Genomic DNA, 19,365 nt, shown 5'->3' with positions numbered 1-19,365 from the left:
TGCTTTATGGAGCGACGACAGCGGGTAAAAAAAGTTTCTAGAACGAATAAAAAACTCCAATGACAAACTCCACTGATATTAAACAATGACAGGGTTTATACAGAAATCCTTGAGTTAAATTTACTACTTTTTACTACCTTTTTTACTACCTTCAGAATATTTTTTAAAACCATCACGACACTGAATTGCAAGTGTTAATCAGCGACCTATCTATTATTTACACAGATTTTGACATATATAACATACAAAAAAGAATTAAAGTGAAAAAAATTCTTTTGACTGAAATATTTTTCAGGCCAAGTCATATTCCTTTACCTAACACTTTATGTAGGCGAGACCAATAGCATTTTAAGAGGAGATTTTTTTGCCATAAATTCCATATTGAAGTCTCATGTGGCATATAGCTAGCTGTAGTTTGCAGGGCATTTCAGATTAAGGCGAAACAGCTAAATAACTCACTATACTGTATAAAAAGAAAACATGAATATCACCACCTTTAATGAATCTTTTATTAATTATTTATTAATTGTAAATGTATTTATTTTAGCATTTACTAATAATTTTTTAATTAAAGTTGAAACTGTTAACATTAGTGAATGCACCATGAACCACCGTCAATTACTGTAATGACATAAACAAGAATTAATTAATGATTATATACTCTATATTTTTCATTGTTTGTTTATGTTATATAATGCATTTACTAATGTGAACAAATACAACTTTTTCATATCATATTATTCAGTACACATAAACGAATAATCCAGGGTCAGTTCTGTTCACACAACAGTTTACAGTCACAGCTCTAATACAGTAAGGTTATGTATGAATATAAACCCTGAACGAGTAACTTGAGTCAAACTCGTGTAGAATTCGCACAGGATGCCTGTAACCATAGTGACAGTTGTAAATTGAATGACTGTACATTTATCAACAAAATATTATGTTACAATAGAGGCAGCGCTGATGTGCTAGTTTGTGCGCAATGTTTCTGCTGTTTACTTTCTCTTAAGACCTAAATGGTCGTGTTTATATGAGGATATTTGCAAAGACGGGATTTTTGAGGCATATGTGTTATTTAAGGCCAATAAAGCGGCAAAAATACGTACAACACAAGCTCAATGAGAAACGAATGTGCGGCTAGCGTGCTCCTCTGACACAGAAACAGCGGACGCACTGTTGTTTGTGTTTGAATGGCTTGTCACTTGTTTTTAAACTGCTGTGCTTAAATATATGTACAAATGTTACGTTTTTGTGACCACAGGCAAATGCAACTGCAAGAACCGACAGGTGGATGACATCAAAGTCGCGCGAGAGCATTTCGGAAGCAGTCTCCTCTTATGATTCCTCGTCAATCGCTCTCAAGGGATTTGGATGTCATCTGCCTTTTGGTTGTTGTGGCGCCACATGAAGTTTACCCACGAGTTAAACACAAACCCGTTGTACCAGCCACTGGCTATATCAGCATAGCATTAAAAAGCGTGCCGCGGATGATCAGTAACGTGAGAAATCATTTACCCCCAAAATACAGGACCCCTTACGTTAGTCATACTGTGCAAAGACACGCAATTACCTGTTTGGTTTTCTTAGCCCACGAATTGAAAGCCTTGCCAATCTTCATCATTTCGCTAAACCTTTTACACCTTTATCGATCTTCAAAACATCGGAGCCTTCCTGCATTTTAAGTTTGACCATGCTAGCTGAAATAAACTTTTACCTCAGATTAACGTGATACAGTCAGAAAACCCGGAGTGGATCCGGTCCGTAGTGATTACAGAACGCTTACTGCGGAGAGAGGAACGTGATTTGGCTCCACTCCAGGCTTTGATCACATCCCAGAGACGAAAGATCTTTGATTATTTGCCCAGATATGCGGGTGAATTGAACTAATTTCCAGGCATCATAACATTACAAAAGGCAATCGAAAATTTACTACCTCGTCAGATGACGCTTACTACTTTTTACTACTTTTTACTGGCCTTAATTTGGCATAATTTAATTTACTACCTTTTACTACCTTTTACAACCCCGCGGAAACCCTGAATGAAATAAAACTTTGAGAGGGAGTTGTATGAACGCTTTTCCCCGTCATGGACCTTTACGTAAAATCATCGCGCCATCACTCTCCTGCTGCTCTTTCCTGCGCGCTCCAGCTCATGCCGACTGCCAAGCAAGGAGACGCGCGTGCCCGGCCCAACATACAGTAAGTGCCGCCTTTTGTTGCATAAACATCGTCTTACATTTTTTAAGGCGAAGTAATGAATGGTGTATTTGCATTTTGCGCGGAAGTAGAAGAAGCATTTTCCGTTTTCACAAGACGCATGTATGTGGCCAAATGTAAATAGAACAGTTTTAACAAATGAGATAGCTATCTGATCAGAGAAAACACATGAAGTCAAATATAAAGGTACAAAGCTGTCACTGGGGCAGTACCCTTTATAAAAAGTCCTAATATGTACCATTTAGGTACAAATATGTATCTTTGAACTGCCAATATGTACTTTTGAAGTACTAATATGCACTTTTTGGGTACAAAGGTGTACCTTTTTGAAAGAGTACTGTCCAGTGACAACTTTTGTACCTTTATTTCTAAGAGTGTACTCATTACTATCTTTTTGATCCCATCAAGAGAGGCTTCTTGATGGGAAATGCATCATAAAAAAGTCTATATATTTGGCAGATGTAAAGCATACATGTGTATTTTTTGTGTGTTAGTCCATTTTTATTTTATTTTATTATTATTGTAACAGCTCAGGTATGTTCAAGGAGCAACATGTTTGTGTAATTTCTAAAGATTTTTGTTCTGTTTTGAATAAGGGGTTGGAAATGAATGCTTTTCTTGTATTTTGTTTTTTATCCGATTCATCGATTAATCGAAAAAATAATCGACAGATTAATCGATTATTAAAATAATCGTTAGTTGCAGCCCTAATTTGAACGTTGCCCGTGTACATAGGCGGTTTGTCACATAGCCTTAGTTATATTTTCTAAGTCATGGATGACTGGTGTTTACACTGCATTTATGTAACTTTACACCACATAGAAACTGAACAGGGTGTTTTACTATCAAAAACCATGAGCAGACAGCTGAAATCTTCAGTTGGGTTTTATCAACCCTCTTCTTCAACACTATCATGCTGTAATTCAAGGTTTCTGATTGTTTCGCTCACTCCAAGGCCTCAAACTTGGCTAAGCAGTGAGCACCCTTGAGAAATGTGGGAGTTCTTAGTGTCGTGTGAGCCAGGATGGTGGTTTACCTCTGCGGAGGAGTTCATGGAGACTTTCTGCGCTCTGGTTCAGGACGGCCCAGACTTCCTCTTCCTGCAGGGGTCCGCCTCTCACCTGCAAGGCCTCGGCCAGAGACACGTGCATGGTGCCTGAGGATAGACAAACATTGCCATGTTACTCTTTCAAAGTCAGTTCTTAACAGGTACATTAAGCTGATCTGAATACACATATTCTCTATACAACTAAAGATAAAGCTACATAACAATTAATCGCAACAGATTGTTTGCAGAATAAAAGTTTTTGTTAACATCATATATATGTGTGTGTATTTTGTATAATAATTATGTATTAGGGCAGTGGTTCTCAAACTGGGGGCCGGGGCCGCGAGATGGTGCCAAGGGGGCCCCAGTTTTATGACATTTTATAAAATACATTAATTTATCAAGAATTCTGTGAAATTAAACCTAAAAAAAAATAAGGCTACTAACCAACAGCACTACTTTGTATAATTTAATGTTTTGTTTAATTAAAATGTGAAGTTTTAGAACTTTTTTTTGTCATAAATTTTCTTTGGGGGGGGGGCGCGAAGGAATGCAACGTACACAAAGGGGGCCGCACGCTGAAAAAGTTTGAGAACCACTGTATTAGGGTATATATAAATACACACACATGCATGTATATATTTAAGAAATATGAACATGCATTTATGCAATTTTATATTTATATACAATTTATATTATACATAAATGAATACTTACAACATAGATTTTTTTAATTAAAATCAGTGGCAGCTGGTGACTTCTCTCCAAGGGGCACAAATTCTAAATATGTGTTCGGAGTGTCATGTGTGTTGCTCTTCATGTCAAAATATGTGTTTGTTGTGTCATGTAAACCATGTGCATCATGCGTCTTGTCAAGGGCCTGCTGCACACGTGTCAAAACGGTTTATAATAAAAGAGAAGCTCACGTTCACAAAATACATGCAAGTAAACTTTGATTACACATGAGATTAAGCGAGTATCTGGCAAACGCGAGCGTCACTTTTATTATAAACCCTTTAGACGCATCTGCAACAGGCAGTAGGGGTGTAACGGTACGCAAAAATCACGGTTCGGTGCGAACCTCGGTTTTGAAGCCACGGTTCGGTTCATTTTCGGTACAGTAAGGGAAAAATGCAAACATTAAACTGCAGGTTGTTTATTACTATAAACTTTTTTTTACAATTTGTTTACACTTTTTTAAAACACTTTTTATTAAAATATAACACATAAAATATATATAAAATGAAAAAATAATAAATAAAATACTACAGCAAAGTTCTTTTTTACATTATTTTATAACAGAAGGTAACTCTTTTCTTAACCTTCTCTTAAACTTTTTTCTACTAAAACCTTGAACTAACAAATTCAATTCCTGAATACATTTATGAACTATTAGCCTACATTTTTGCCACCAAAAATGTTCTGTTTTGATTTATTTTGGATTGTTTAACTCACAGTATTGAATTGGCTATGTACCATCTCTGTATAAAAATAATATTACTGCTCTATGTGTAACTGCATAGCAAGCAACATGATGATATACTTATTATACAATCATTTTGAGATTAGTGAGGTGCATACATAGCCATCTTGGATCTTTTGCACGTTTCTCCTAATCTTTGCTTGTGTCGTCAATGTAAGCTGCCTGTGACTTTACTAACGAACCCCTCCGCAGCTGAGTAACAGCTGAGTAAGCCCGGGTTACAGCTCTTCTCTGTCCCGACCAGCTGATCGCATTGTGACAATGATATGATTGACGTGATGTGCAGATGAAAAATCTGATCACGCATTCCTTATTCTCGCTGTCACAGAAAGCGCGTCTCATGATTGCGTAGCAACGAAAGACGCGCATCCTCTCACGGACTTTTGAAAGAACAAAGCAGCGCGTTGACACGCGTTTAACATGCGCTTTTAGATACGACACGTAAACGTTTACATCAATAATCAAACGAATATACAACTAAGTAAATAAAAATCTTTCTGCGGGCCGAATTATGTTATATGTTTGACAGAAGACTTGCGCTGAACGCGGAGACTTCCGCCACTTAATATGTTCGTGCGGAAACGCACGTATTATGTTCCGCACAGGCACACACAAAATGCATTCGGCTTTTCGGTGCACGTGTGCACCGTGCCGAAAGCCCTGAACCGAAACGGTCCGGTTCGAATACACGTACCGTTACACCCCTAACAGGCACTTATTTTGACAAGACGTGTGAGGCACATGGTTGACATGACACACCGAACACATATTTTAATATGACAAACCACACACATGTTGTGACGAGCTTCGCATCGTGCGCCCTCGGAAAATAAGTCACCGGCCGCCACTGCTTAAAATTATACATGCATGTGTGTGTATTCATATATACATAATTATTAAACACAGTACACACACATTTATGATGTAAACAAAAACATTTATTCTGCAAACGATTAGTTGTGAGTAATCGTTATGCAGCACTACATTAAATAATGATGGATGTTGACGTAAATATTTTTTATTTTCCATCTTATTGTATATTTTCATAACAACTTCACAAATGTTTTCAATTTCCAACTTTGTATCCACCTACTTTTATGTGCATTTTGAATCGGACAAATAAAGCTAAATGGAAACACCAAGATGCAAAACCTTCTTAAAATATGCATAAACACTTTTTTTATGTAAAAAAGACCTGCAAAGTTATGATTTTGTTCTCTTCAACTATTATATAGGCTACGTTAAATTCGCAGCTTTGGATGAAAACATAGCTACTGATAAGTTATATATTTGTGTAAACTATCCTTTAAATCGTAATCTAAATAAGCAAATTAGTAAAGTTAAGTTTTTTTATTCTTTACGCCATTCCGGCATCTATGGCTATTTTTATTGCGAAAACGGATTAATCCATACACAGGTAGATCTTAAAGTCAATTTTAACAACAAAAACAGGCGAATGCAATCGTTTTGCATCAGGTTTAATTGTTGGGGTCAGTTACAAGCCTTGTGTTGAAATTGTTTGTCATTATGTCCCAACTTATGAAATGCTGCCACAGCTGTAAGGACAAAGAATCGTAAACCCCTGGAAATCCCAAGATAAAGAGAGACAGGGGAAGCACAGGGTTTAAGGGATTACTTTTGAGCGGGCATTACACGGGGCTACCCAAATACTATGTGTCACATTTCAATTGAACTGTAGAGTCAGACTTTTCCAACAGTGTGTACGCAGGAAACACCATAGGGGTGTGATGCCAGATCGCATTCATAAGTTTGTATATACACACACATTGCAGACTGAGCTCAAACTTGTGTCAATCACAGCGCTACATGCTTATTTTCATTAATGCATTTAAAGGCGGAGTCCACGATGTTTGAAAAACGCGTTGGAAAAGGAGACAGGCCGACTACCAAAACACACTTATAGCAAATCAAATCAAATGCCGGGTTGCGTATGTGTGGGGTGCGTCTATCAACAGAAGGTCCAGATTCTATTGGGGTAGGGGCGTGTTTGTTTGGGTGATTTCAAATATCAACATTGGCTTTCAAACATCGTGGACTCCGCCTTTAAACCAAAGAAATGTATACAGTGCATTCAATGTATACACAGTACGTTGTGTCAGTATGTGTCTTGACTGGAAATCAAACTCATGAACTTTTGCACTGCTAATACCAACATAGCACATACAGTACAATCATAAACCATGACACATAAAAAAGCAAAATGTGAACACATGAAACAATATTAGGGCTGCACGAATTGCGGTTATTCATGCTAATATTGCGATGTGCGATTTGCGATTATAATAAATGGTATCATGAGTCAACTTGATGGGTTTTAAGGAAAATCCACACACAGTTTAGTGATAATGCTAAAATGTGTATTTGTAAAACTAGAAATGTTTTCGTATTGCCACGTGATGTAGCAACTGCTTAGTGTCAGTAATCCTAAATCCAAAATACTGCCATACAACAGACGTAGAGTTTTTTTTAGCTACCAGATCACTGTCAACCTCCTCTGCATCCATCTTCGCTCTGGTATTTCCGCGCTGCGCACACACAAGTGACGACGCACACCACATACGTGCATGCCACACATGCACTGCCTTTTTTGTTCGTTTTTCTTTCTTTTTTTAAACAGCAAGGAAAATCATCAAACTGTTATCAGAAAGTTGGTGTTAACAAGTCCACACATGGATTTATTTAATATAATTGCAACATTTTGCTGTCATATAATTGCACAGGCTGACATTGCGATGCGATTAATTGTGCAGCACTAAACAATATGTATATAAACCACAGAAAATTCTCTCGCTGTGATTGTGGTCTGATTTTAAAATCGCAGATTACTTGAATAAAACATCCACAAAACTGAATGCACAAAACTCTCAATCTTGTTTTCATAGAGAATAAGGCTCCATCAAATTACCTATTCGAAATATACTTACAGGCTTAGACAGAGAGCTGGTCATTCTGCATTTCAGACAAAAACAGCCACAGATAAGCGGATATTTATGCAGGAATGCACGCTAGGGACGAGAAACTCCCTAAAAGAGGGAAACGAGGGGAGCAAAGTGCGTTTCAAGCCCCTCTAGTATGCTTCATTAGCACTTAGTGCGGGCAGCTATCGTATGCAGATTGTCTTCCTCTGCTTTTGTTATTCTAACACAGCCTCCCCCATCTCTCAGGGTGCACTGCCTCATTCCCATTAGTGATCTCTAGCGTGAGATTATGGGAATGTTGGGAATGGCGAACCATCTACCACTTTCCAATGCTTTGCACAGCATATTCTTCATGCAATGCAAAATTTGAATGACCCACCACTTTTGACACAACGCGTAGTATACAACAAGAGCACACTGCAAGAAACACTGGTACCCATAATGCAATGCGTTTGAACTAAATGATAACCACAATGTTGCCTCATTAACTCGCAATTAGATTAACTTATCTCATGGCGCTTTTCCATTGCATAATACCCCACGGTTTGGTTTGGGTCAGGTCAGCTCACGTCACTTTGGCTTGGTTAGCTTTTCCATTGAGTTTAGTAACACTTCAAAGTGAGAGCATTTTTGTACAATCCCATACATTTATTTATTTCTCAGTTCGCCACAAAATTCAAATTGACCACCACAAATAGATGTTTGCACATCACGTTAATCATCACCTCTGTCTTATGCAGAGTTTACACCAACCGCATTTCAGGCGTCAAAATCGCGTCTACCGCGCGTGGTTTGACGCTTGAACAATTTGAATGCATTCGCGCGTGCAGAGCGGAGTAGACGCGCGGAAAAGCAAGCATTTGACGCCCGTCAGAGCCAAACTCCGCTTCTTGTGAGAGGGGCGAGTGCTATGCGGTTGTCTGTTTGCAAGATGACTGATGTTGATTGTGCAATGTGCATTTATCAAGAGTTACCAGTTTGTATTTGGTAACCTTACTATAGGGGGAAAATAAACGACCCGGGTCGATAAACGTCACGTGACTCAAAAGTGAAGTGTACCATGTTGCCCAATGTCCTCACTGACACTCTTCCAAGCGAGGTCCTTTTTATTCCTGTCTCCTCTATAGAAATAAGAACTTGTGTCGTATAGCTCCGGGTGACTGCTTGCGGACAATATCAAGCGTTGGTTGAATGAGCGACTCCGGGCGGGGCTGCCACCACAGCAGCAAGCATGCTCCTGATAGGTTAACGCGTCACGAAATTCCAGCAAAGTTCAAATTTTTCAACTCGGGCGTCAGCCGCAAATTCACGTGAACCGCAAAATGCACAAAAAGCACCATTCGCATGTACCGCGCACAACGCTCAATTCTGCGCCGCGCTGCGCCGAACCTCCTGACGCGCGTCAACACGCCTTCACATCGACTTAACATTGGAATCACTCGCGCTTAACGCCTCTACCGCGGTTGGTGTAAATGCAGCATTACATCACAGTTTCTGTACAAACACCTGTGGCGTCAGTCAACCCGCTCCTCTGAGCCTCATTTAAGTTGCATTTAATCATATATGCGGACGTGAGTTTCACGAATGTGCCGCCACAAACTGCAAGTCTGGAAAAAACTGTTATGGTGTTCCTGGTTCCCAACCTGTGGATGTTTTTCATCGCTAAAATGGAGTTTGGAAACATACAGCAAAGCACAGAAGACAACAGGTTTATTCAAAACAGCGCAAGTTGGCATTAAGGTAAACCAACTGTTTTACATTATAGCGATGGCGCTGGTAGTGACGATTCTCTCAGACCAATCAGTGATCTACAGTGTTTTCGCGTCACATTTTGGTATCAGCTCAGGTCGGTTGGACCCCCAACCAAGGTGGTACTAAAAAAAGTACCGGGTACTACGTACTGCAATCAGTGGAAAAGCCACTGACCAAAATTGAATTTCCAAGATCATAACTGGGTGATACTTGGTCAAGTGTTTGTGTAGCTCAACTGGTAGAACATTGCATAAACACTGTAAAAGGTTGTGGGTTCGATTCCCAGTGAACACACATACTGAAAAATTTGCTTATGATAGTCTTCCGCCAAATGCAAAAATGTAAATTGTAAATGCAATGTAAATTGCACATCCATTTTAGAAAGGGAATGTGACACAAATGTAGCATAATATAGTATTTAGTTTCCTAAAATCCCAAGCATATCTGCGTTTACTTCTGAAAAACAGCTGCTAAAGGTTTCTTGCTCCAAAAACTGTTTAGTCATTTAGATTCGACCATTTTCTATCCTCTAAATATTTAACATGTTTTGCTACTGTGCTTTAAAGTTTTCTATGTAATGCATGCAAATGAGCCCCCTGAAATCACTCGACTGCTTTTAAATGCCGTGTCTCCGTGCACAGTCTGGAAGGACACAACATCTATAATAGAAAACAAGAAATGTCAAGCTTTCAAATATGGAGATCCAAGACCATCTCAGGTCAGAAAAAATAAACTGTGAGGTGAAACTTAAAACCATTAGACAGCACTGTAAAAACCGTGGCAATGAATCAGAGGTCTGGGCCAAGTTATTCCCCCAACACCAAGCAAAGTGGGGAAAGAAAAACAGTAAGCATGGTCAGAGTTTTCCTGGTCACAGTTCAGAGGATTTTGGAAAGATTAATCCTTGAAACGTGATCACACTCCCTACGCCCAGGTGACCAGCCCAAATTTTCCCACCTTAAGAGCAAAGCTGAGATTTCGGAATTGCACTTTCCAAATGGGTAAAGGGGGTTAAAAAGACGGTTGGATGGTGCATGTTTTGATTCATCTACCAGGCGCTCTGTTTTTCCCATGAATGCCTAAGATGAGAATCATCATTTTAGATTCAATTTCCATTCTGTTGCAGAACTTGGCAGAACGCAGATTTAGGAATAAAACTCTAGAAGCAATCAAACAAAAAACAGGGGTGATGGTTTCCAATGAAACACCAAAGCCCGATAGAGAGGATGTTTTATTTTGCTCATAACATTAATCTGTGGTTGGACCCGGTTAAATCGTTTCCAATTCTAAAAACACTCCGATGCCAGTAAGTTGAGCTCAAAATCTTTTTTGGAGATGCTTTTGCCAGGAGCAGGGAAAGCAACATTCCAATTTCCCAGAATCCTTTGCAGTTTCTTCACCCCACTCTCCTCCCCCCCTCAATCTGTTAAAATAAGAAAACCTGAGAGCCTGGATTACCTCAGCCGCACATTTTCCAGAAACACATCGTAGTTTGAGACCTAAAATACTTGAATGACATAAAACACGATCATTTTATTAGGCTAAAGTGCTTCCTCTTATTTTAACAACTGGTTCTTAACTGGTGTGTCACAACCTAAAAATGGATTGCATGTCTGGAGTATCAGACAGCAGGGAGAAAAAACAATGCTGAGTAAACACAATACTAAACACAACCAATCAAAAAGTATCGACCAAAAAAAAGCACAAAATATTTTTGGCACTAAATTGTCACTCTGTATGTGATATAATTAATGGTATTTTTATATTTAACATGTCTATCAAAGACAGTAATAATGCACCGATCATGATTTTTTTATGGCTTTTTTACAAGCAAATGGGCCAATTGAGTACAATTTCCAATTTACGCAACATGCAAGAATAAACGAGTACATAAACAGGATGTTTATTTGCTTGTTAACAGGTCATGAAGTATACTTTGAAAGGCTGTGCGTTCGACTGTATGGGTTTGTTTGTATATGGATAAAAAACAAAGTTGTTATTGATTTAAATTAAATTGTTCTATATTGTGTAGATTAATAATAAATTTTCCATAATTTTAAGATTTAAAGGAAAACTTTTCTTGAGACAGTTCCCTTCAGAGACATTTATATAACAGCTCGGTGTCCATAACACGGATCGGCCAAAATGAAAAAGAAAACATCTGATTGCCGGTCGTGTGTCAGGGAGCCAAAACCGACATAAAAAATGCCTTCTTATAAATGCAACAGCAAAAAACTTTTATTTCAAATCAACAATAATCACGCAAACAGTGCAGAAAGCATGCTGAGAAAAAAAATACAAAACTGAAAACTTATCTGTCAGTAGGGTGGTAGTCCCAAAGGTACATTTTTGTGCTTTTATGTGTATATGACACATTGAAATGTTGTACATTTTGGGGTACCCTAAAGACCTATTGTGTACCTTTAAAGGGGACATATCATGAAAATGACTTTTTCCATGTTTAGGTGCTATAATTGGGTCCCTAGTGCTTCTATCAAAGAATGTGAAAAATATCAACTCAGTAACTTAGTAAACCATTCTCTGCAAGCATGTGAAAAAAATAAGGTGACTGAAATTTGTCTCCCCTTGTGATGTCAGAAGGGGATAATACTGCCCATTAATCTGCATGTGCAGAGATCAGCTCAGGGTTTCCTGCAGCACTTTGCAGTTCGGGCGGCCCGCCTAAGCTGGGAAACCCTACCCCCTTTAATAAGTCGCCTAAAAAAAAAGGCCGTACAGTGCATCCCGGAGAATAGCGCGAACGCACTTCACACCATAAGCAGGCGCGCGCGCCACACGGCCGAAATAACTAAGACGTTGTCCAGACCGTCACTGTCTGGAGGATAAGGAGCCAGTTGATAAAACATCTCGGAGAATAGCGCGGACGCGCTTCAAACCACGAGCGTGCACGCGCACCACACGGCCGAAATGAGATAAAGATGTGGTCCATCATGTCTGGAATAGCCAGTTGATAAAACACATGTCCGTGAGAACTGTAAGTGGACTTATGTTTTGAGTTTATTTAAGCCTGCTATTGTATCTGTCTATAGTTCTTGCAAATTTAAAGTTAGCAAGGAGGTGATTTTGTTGTTTGAGCAACCTGCTAGCTAGGTTTCACGTGCCTGTTGATTAGATATAATTGTTGAGCGCTCTTGCTCACGTTATTTATGTGCATTATTTACATGCTACAGTAGTTATACTCCTTTAAGATAATGTCATTATCAGTGGGAAATAATCAGTTTTTACAATCTTCACGCTATCTATCTATTCCCGTTAGAGGTAAAAACATTTAATTTATAAATAATCTAGTATGTTTTCATTTTCTGTCATAGTTTTTTTCAAAATTAAGTTTTATTTTAGTGTTTTAAATAAAAATATTTTCATTTTCATCATGAGGTGTAAGCCCCCCCTTGACCCAACCCTACCACCTGAACTTACACATTTTCTGCTGAAAACCCTGCAGCTCATTTGCATTTTAAAGGACACAGACACACCCAAAAACAGCACATTTTTGCTCACACCTACAAAGTTACAATTTTAACATGCTATAATAAATTATCTATATGGTATTTTAAGCTAGAACTTCACATACGTATTCTGGGGATACCAAAGATTTATTTGACGTCTTTAAAAAGTCTTGTGGAATGTCCAATTTTGTAACTGTACCTTTAAAGGACAGTGTAGCATCTGGGTTGTGAAGCAGAATCATGTGACCACCTCACTGTGAACTTTTGCAGCGGCAACTCCACCCAACACATTCAACACATGTTCATAAAGCAAAGCCGAACAGTAGCTTACTGTCTGCAGGATATGGTGCAGTAAACGCAGCCGACTGGAAGGACCAGATTACTGCGCAATGATGAATCGGTACATATTTTCTGCAGTGAAAACAAAACACGCACACATTTATAAGGCAGAACCCCATATGAGTCATAAGCTGGCTAAAAGAAAGGCCCACCCTCTGTTCTTAGTGTCTTTCTTCTTGTACCATTCTTGCGCTAGCTCATCTTGATCGTTCCCTGAGTGAGTCTATCATTTCTGCACTCATCTTTTGCCCTTAAGACTCAACTTCCTCTCAATTCCTGGTAATAACCAGGTTGCCATAGGGACCACAACTACGTCAATCCGTTCCTTCTTTTTCGGTTGTCTTCTGTCATTCAACATTTCCACTATGGCTGGATAAAATAAAACAAGAATTGTATTTCCTAACGTGATGTTTAATATTTATAATTTTGCTCTAACATGGCTCATATTTATTTCTGGTTTACGGTTCAATGGTTAAAAAACAAAATGTAGGCCTAGGCCATAAAAGGGTTATCAAATTCAACATCTTTAGCAGGAGACCTATTGATACAGAATGGCCATATAGCAATGCGTGCAGTTTAAAGTGCAGCTCTGATTCCAGATCAGTGTGTGAGGCCAACATCTACAAAGGTTTTTCTTTCTTTTCCCAATGGTGTGATCAGTAATTAAGCCTCTGAGGTATCTGGAGAAAACCAGAGGCCTTTGGTATAAAGCAGCCACTCGTTGCTGTTTCTCAGGGTCTTCTGTGCTAGTAACGCCCGCCGGCACGTGTTGAGTCTGGGATGAAGGTATACATCTGAACAAAAGTCTGGTTTGACCTGAACAAACTCTGGTAAAACTCACAGCATACCAATTTTAATCAGTTTCCATCCTGGGAAAACCCAAAATATGTCAAGCATCCACTGAAAAGGCTACATACCCAAAAACAAAACCGCAAGGGATATTTAAATACATGTCAATGGTATTTTGAAGACTGCTTTGCATGCTGTTTATTGTACTATTGAAAGAAAAGAAATAAATTTATGATGTGTACAACTGAGTCATTTAAAGGTGGACAGTATGTGCTAAATGTGATTGAGCCATGTAAAAGACCAGCTAGTATCTATGGGTAAGTTTAGAGACATAAATCAAGCGATGTAGGATTTTAATCTGATAAATGATATAATATGAAAATACAATTCAACAGACTTACATTAAAGGGACACTCCACTTTTTTTGCAGCACTACAATTTTCCAGCTCCCCTAGAGTGAAACATTTGATTTTTACCTTTTTGGAATCCATTCAGACAATCTCCGGTTCTGGCGGTACCACTTTTAGCTTAGCATAATCCATTGAATCTGATTAGACCATTAGCATTGGGCTAAAAATAACCAAAGAGTTTCGATATTTTTTCTATTTAAAACTTGATTCTTCTGCAGAGTTTTCAGATGCAGCCAATGGATGGTGCTAAGCTATTCTAAAAGTGGTAGCACCAGACCTGGAGATCGGCTGAATGGATTCCAAAACGGTAAAAATCAAATGTTTAATTCTAGGGGAGCTGGAAAATTAGTATATTTTCAAAAAAAAGTGGAGTGTCCCTTTAAAGGAGTCATATTTAGGCTACGTGTACACAAAAGTGATGTAGTAAAAAAACGAATCCACTGAAAAAAAATAAAAGCACCATATTATGCGTGCCAGACCAGTAGATGGCAATGTTACTTTGTAAAGCAGCACTACATGCCTGCGCACATACGCATTCTTGTACAGAGCAATAAATACAAACAATCAAGTCGGAAAAACCATCAAGCAGTTTTGTTACGATGTGACCTTGGAGTATAAAGTCAAGTGTAAAAAATTGAAAGCTTTGTCTGAGAAGTATTGTTTTGGTTATACTCGCGCATGCCTATAGACTGATTTAAAGAGCCCCTATTATCCGATTCACATTTTTACATTTCCTTTGGTGTGTAAGTGTGTATTAGTACGTTAACGATATGCGAAAAGTACAAACCCCAAAGTAAATGATGGCATGAGTTATCGTCTCCAACGTAAATATCTTTTCTTGGACTACAACAAACACACAGATTGTAGGCTACAATTTACATCCTTGGATTGGTGATGTGGACAAGACCGACAGTATCATAATTCCTCCTGCTTCGGACTCACAGCCGGTAAGTTAACTCCTGTTAGCATTGCTTTGCGAGCAAATCTTTTATACATGGTAAGAAGCATCACACTTCGTGCTGACGTCAAAGGTATTCAGGCCAATCACAACGTACAGATTAGCTGGCCAATCAGGGACACAGATCTTTTTTAATCTGTGCGTTTCAGGAAGAGAGTGAAATCTGGAGCCACGTAAAATACATTGTAGTATACCAAATACACAAAATAACGTTGTTTTTAGCAATGAAATAGGTGCACTTTAACACAAGCATGACGTCACCAGTAACACAGATCTACATTTTCGTAGTTTAAACTGAGACAACAAGGCATTTTCAAAAGCGTGCACTTTGAAACCCATCTTTAAAAGTTTGCGTTTACAGTAGCCCAAAACGTTGTGTAAACACGAATGAAAAAACAGTGTTATGTAAATGGCCCCTAAAGAATATTACCCAGAACACCCCACCAAACACCAAGACAACCGTAGCAGTGACCAACGCAGTGCAGTGTTTCCCACAGGATTTTGAGGAGACTGTGGTGGTGATGACGTCACCCGCTAATTAGCATATATGGGACGTCATCATGTTGTGTTTGCGTTTGATCTAGTGTCGGCACCTGAAATATGTTTCACTTCTACTCTTTGATTTGTATCTGTATTATATATCAAATTATATTTTAAACCGAATTAAGCTGTTTTAAATGGTAAAATAAAAATTTAAATGGGAATCATGAAAATTCTATTTGTGGGGGCCAGTGTTGATTCTGTGGTGGGCCACCACAAATAAATCAATGTATGGGAAACACTGCAGTGACAAGCATCAACTTATCTTTTTATCACACAAACATTTACTAGTATTTGCATTAACATGTAATCAAATATGAAATAAGTTAAAGCATACTTGGCGGGCTGTCCAAGGGGAGGGCTCCGAGCTCGTAATATCAGCCCGAACCCAGAGTACTTCCTCCTTTCTTAAAGATGGAGTGCATGATTTCTGAAAAACACTTTGGAAAAGGGAGTAAGGCCGACTACCAAAACAGACTTGTGGCCAATCTGTGGGACGGGTCTATCAAAAAAGGTCCGTAGGGGCGTGTTTGTTTAGGTGATTTTCAATGTAAACATTGGCTTTCAAACATTGTGCACTCTGCCTTTAATAGAGGTAGATACACCAGGCGATAAGGGGGAGGAGGAATGCGGCAAAAAAAACGTCACGGGACGGAGGTAAGGGACGGCTATATATGGAGGAGACCTCTTTGCAACCAAACTTAGTTTAAAAGACAAATTTTCTAGTTTTTCTAATTTGTCTAAGCAAACACTGAGACAGGAAAGAATTAAAGCTAAAACTGCTTTTACAAAGATTTGACCAAGACCAAGAGCAGAGACTTCAGCAGAACATAACTTATGCATTTTTAAGCAAAGTTTAGCAAAACACTTCTAATGAGTGACGTAAAAGAAGCCGAACTAAAAACGTGTCCGTCTGGTGTATAAAAGCGATCTGTACTGTGGTAAAGTTGAGCTGGAATTTCCTCAGTGGAAGCAGGCCAAAAGAAAATAACATGGTAAAAGAGCAAATTTAGCATCAGAGGTGGTTTAAAGGTGTGAGGGCGGGGTTTCATCAAAACCGAAGCGTTCGTTTAACGTTTCTTAATCCAGCAAAGAAAATAATAACCATGTGGAGAGGATGAGCAGAACACTTTATTAAATTAGAGAGTGGAACAACAATGCTGTCTCCATCCATCCATCCATCCATAAGAACCAAATGTGAACAAAACATACCAGCGTTTATTTAGCTGCTCCCTGTTTACAATTATTTCAAACATATATTATTCCTATTGTAAGATCCTGTGGTAAACCACCAACAGTTATCTAACAGTGTCCTGCTCATCCCTGTATTAGGAATACAGAATAAATATTTACACAAACCTAATACAAGCAAGCCAAGCAATGCCTGCAGCCTTCCTTACCCAAAACCACCCATCAAATGCACCGTCCAAATGGCTGTTACATCACATGATAAGCATCATAATCCAGAAATGTTTATAAGTATTCATTGGATCAAACTGAAAGCCTCATAAACACACAAAAAGGCAGCACCGGAAGCCACCGTCCACGCCATCTGCGTTCATATCAAACCAGGATCAGGTTCCTAAAGCCCTCTAAGCTTAAAACAGACTTTTTCATTAAAAGTTTAAATGGACCGCTCATTTGCATACAATGTCTGAGTTACATAACAAAGTCTGGACAGATTTAGTAAAAACTAAACCACAAGACTAAATGAAAACATTGCAGTCTCACTCTGAGAACTTATGCACGATTACCAAACCAGACTTCAAGAAACAAAGCTTCTTTGAGCGCAGCGCAGAAGATAAAACAAACCTTTGGACCACAGCACAAAAGAAAACAAGACCCCTATAACTACTGCTCGATGAATCACGCATCACCATGTCTGGGAGGAACTTCTCTAATTCTGTCAACTGATAACCACAGTATAATTTCATGAGAACTATGCATGTTTATGTTGGAATGAATAAGTTACGACTGTCATTAGATCAGGAGTGGCACTGCCGGATATAAACAAACTTAAAATGAGTCAGCTTTTAAATTGGAGCTCTGGAGAATTAAGAAGGTCATCTGGGGATGAGATGTGGTCTTTAAGATCTAAACCAGTTTGCTTTATTTTAATGCCAGATGATATTCACTTTCATATTATATTATATTACTATTTTAAAAATCTAAATTCAGTAATTAGGAATGATATGGTTTTAAAAAAATAATGTGAATTTATTTATCCACATTTCAAAATACTGACATTCCAGCTTTTCTATGGCTGCGTTTGAACCTTGTGAATCATGCATGTTTTTTTTTTTTTTAGAAAAGTGACACTATCTGTGGCATGAGTAGTACTACCCACCTGCATGCCACTTATTCACTTTTATTCACTTGTACCATCTAACAGTGATGCACGAGACAATAAAAAACTAAACATGTCCGTGTTTAACATTGCCAGTCCCTATTGCAAAACTACATGCAATATTTACGTTGTAAATATGACGTCCATATCTAATATACCTCAAAATCCAAAGAAAGAGGCCTTTAAACGTAGGTGGTCGAAACCCTGATACATCCAACACCTGCGGTTACTTTAGACCCTTCCCACCATCAAACGCTGTTTTGGCTTTTAAAGCTCCGTATTTTACGCACGTGATGCTTCTTTCTATAAAAGTCGAATGAAGTTTGAATAAAAGTCGTATTTCTTCGCATCTTTGAGTAAACGTTTCCCAAACCGAGTTTACAGCCTCATGGCTAAAGCACATCTACGCGCGCTGTTTAAATACCACACAAACTTCAAAGCATCAAACATTAAACTTCGCAAAACTATCGATGCGAACTTACCTCACAATTTAGTCCACTACCGATCACAAACTTCTCTCCAACTACCAGCCAGTGCGCAAACAAGAGCCCAGCATCACATCCACAGGCAAACCTGAAATGCAAAACCAGGCGCGTCGATCTGGCAACAGGTTTGAGTTCTTAAGATCTGTCCATACGGTCCATGCTCTCCGTAAAATCGATCCTTATCAGTGCTTGAAAACGTAAATGTAAAGATTACAGCCAGTGCGCAAATATAGAAATATTTTAAGCAACTAAAAACAAGCGGTGTGTCTGTAGTTCAGAGTCTTTCTGCCCGAAAGGTTCATCAGTGCTCGCTCGCTCTCGCTCTCTCATTGCCCTCTCATTGCTCAATGAGAGAGAGAGAGAGAGAGAGAGAGAGGGAGTAACCAGACACCCCCACTCCCGCCTCTCATTGGTTATTATCCACCGCCCGGGCAGCAACACGAGGCGTCTCTATAGAAACTGTCCGAGAGGAAAATACCACGAAAACTTGTTACAATGAAACACAGTCCTCCGTGGACGCGCATCCTGATGTGTAACGCATCAAGATGTCTGCAAAAAGTACTCAGGGTTTATTTTGACATTACTAT

The 19,365-nt window shown here is 38.8% G+C and overlaps 1 protein-coding gene across 8 annotated transcripts in view; it reads right to left on the bottom strand.

Moving 5' to 3' along the window:
- Positions 1-19,133, bottom strand: part of ptpn13 (protein tyrosine phosphatase non-receptor type 13) — a 101,106-nt gene extending 81,973 nt beyond the window's left edge. For all 8 annotated transcript variants that reach the window (XM_055179715.2, XM_073871470.1, XM_073871469.1 and 5 more), the window contains exons 1-2: positions 18,776-19,133; positions 3,258-3,377 (exon numbers count right to left, since the gene is read on the bottom strand). In XM_055179715.2, the coding sequence (XP_055035690.2) occupies positions 3,258-3,372 (115 nt within the window). In that variant the 5' untranslated portion in view covers positions 3,373-3,377; positions 18,776-19,133. The remainder of the gene's footprint in view (positions 1-3,257; positions 3,378-18,775) is intronic.
- Between the last annotated feature and the right edge of the window lie 232 nt (positions 19,134-19,365).

The sequence above is a fragment of the Misgurnus anguillicaudatus genome, chromosome 9 (assembly GCF_027580225.2).
Source record: "Misgurnus anguillicaudatus chromosome 9, ASM2758022v2, whole genome shotgun sequence".
NCBI lineage: Eukaryota > Metazoa > Chordata > Actinopteri > Cypriniformes > Cobitidae > Misgurnus > Misgurnus anguillicaudatus.
Note: the sequence above shows the minus strand (reverse complement) of the source record. Positions and strands in the feature narration are given on the sequence as shown.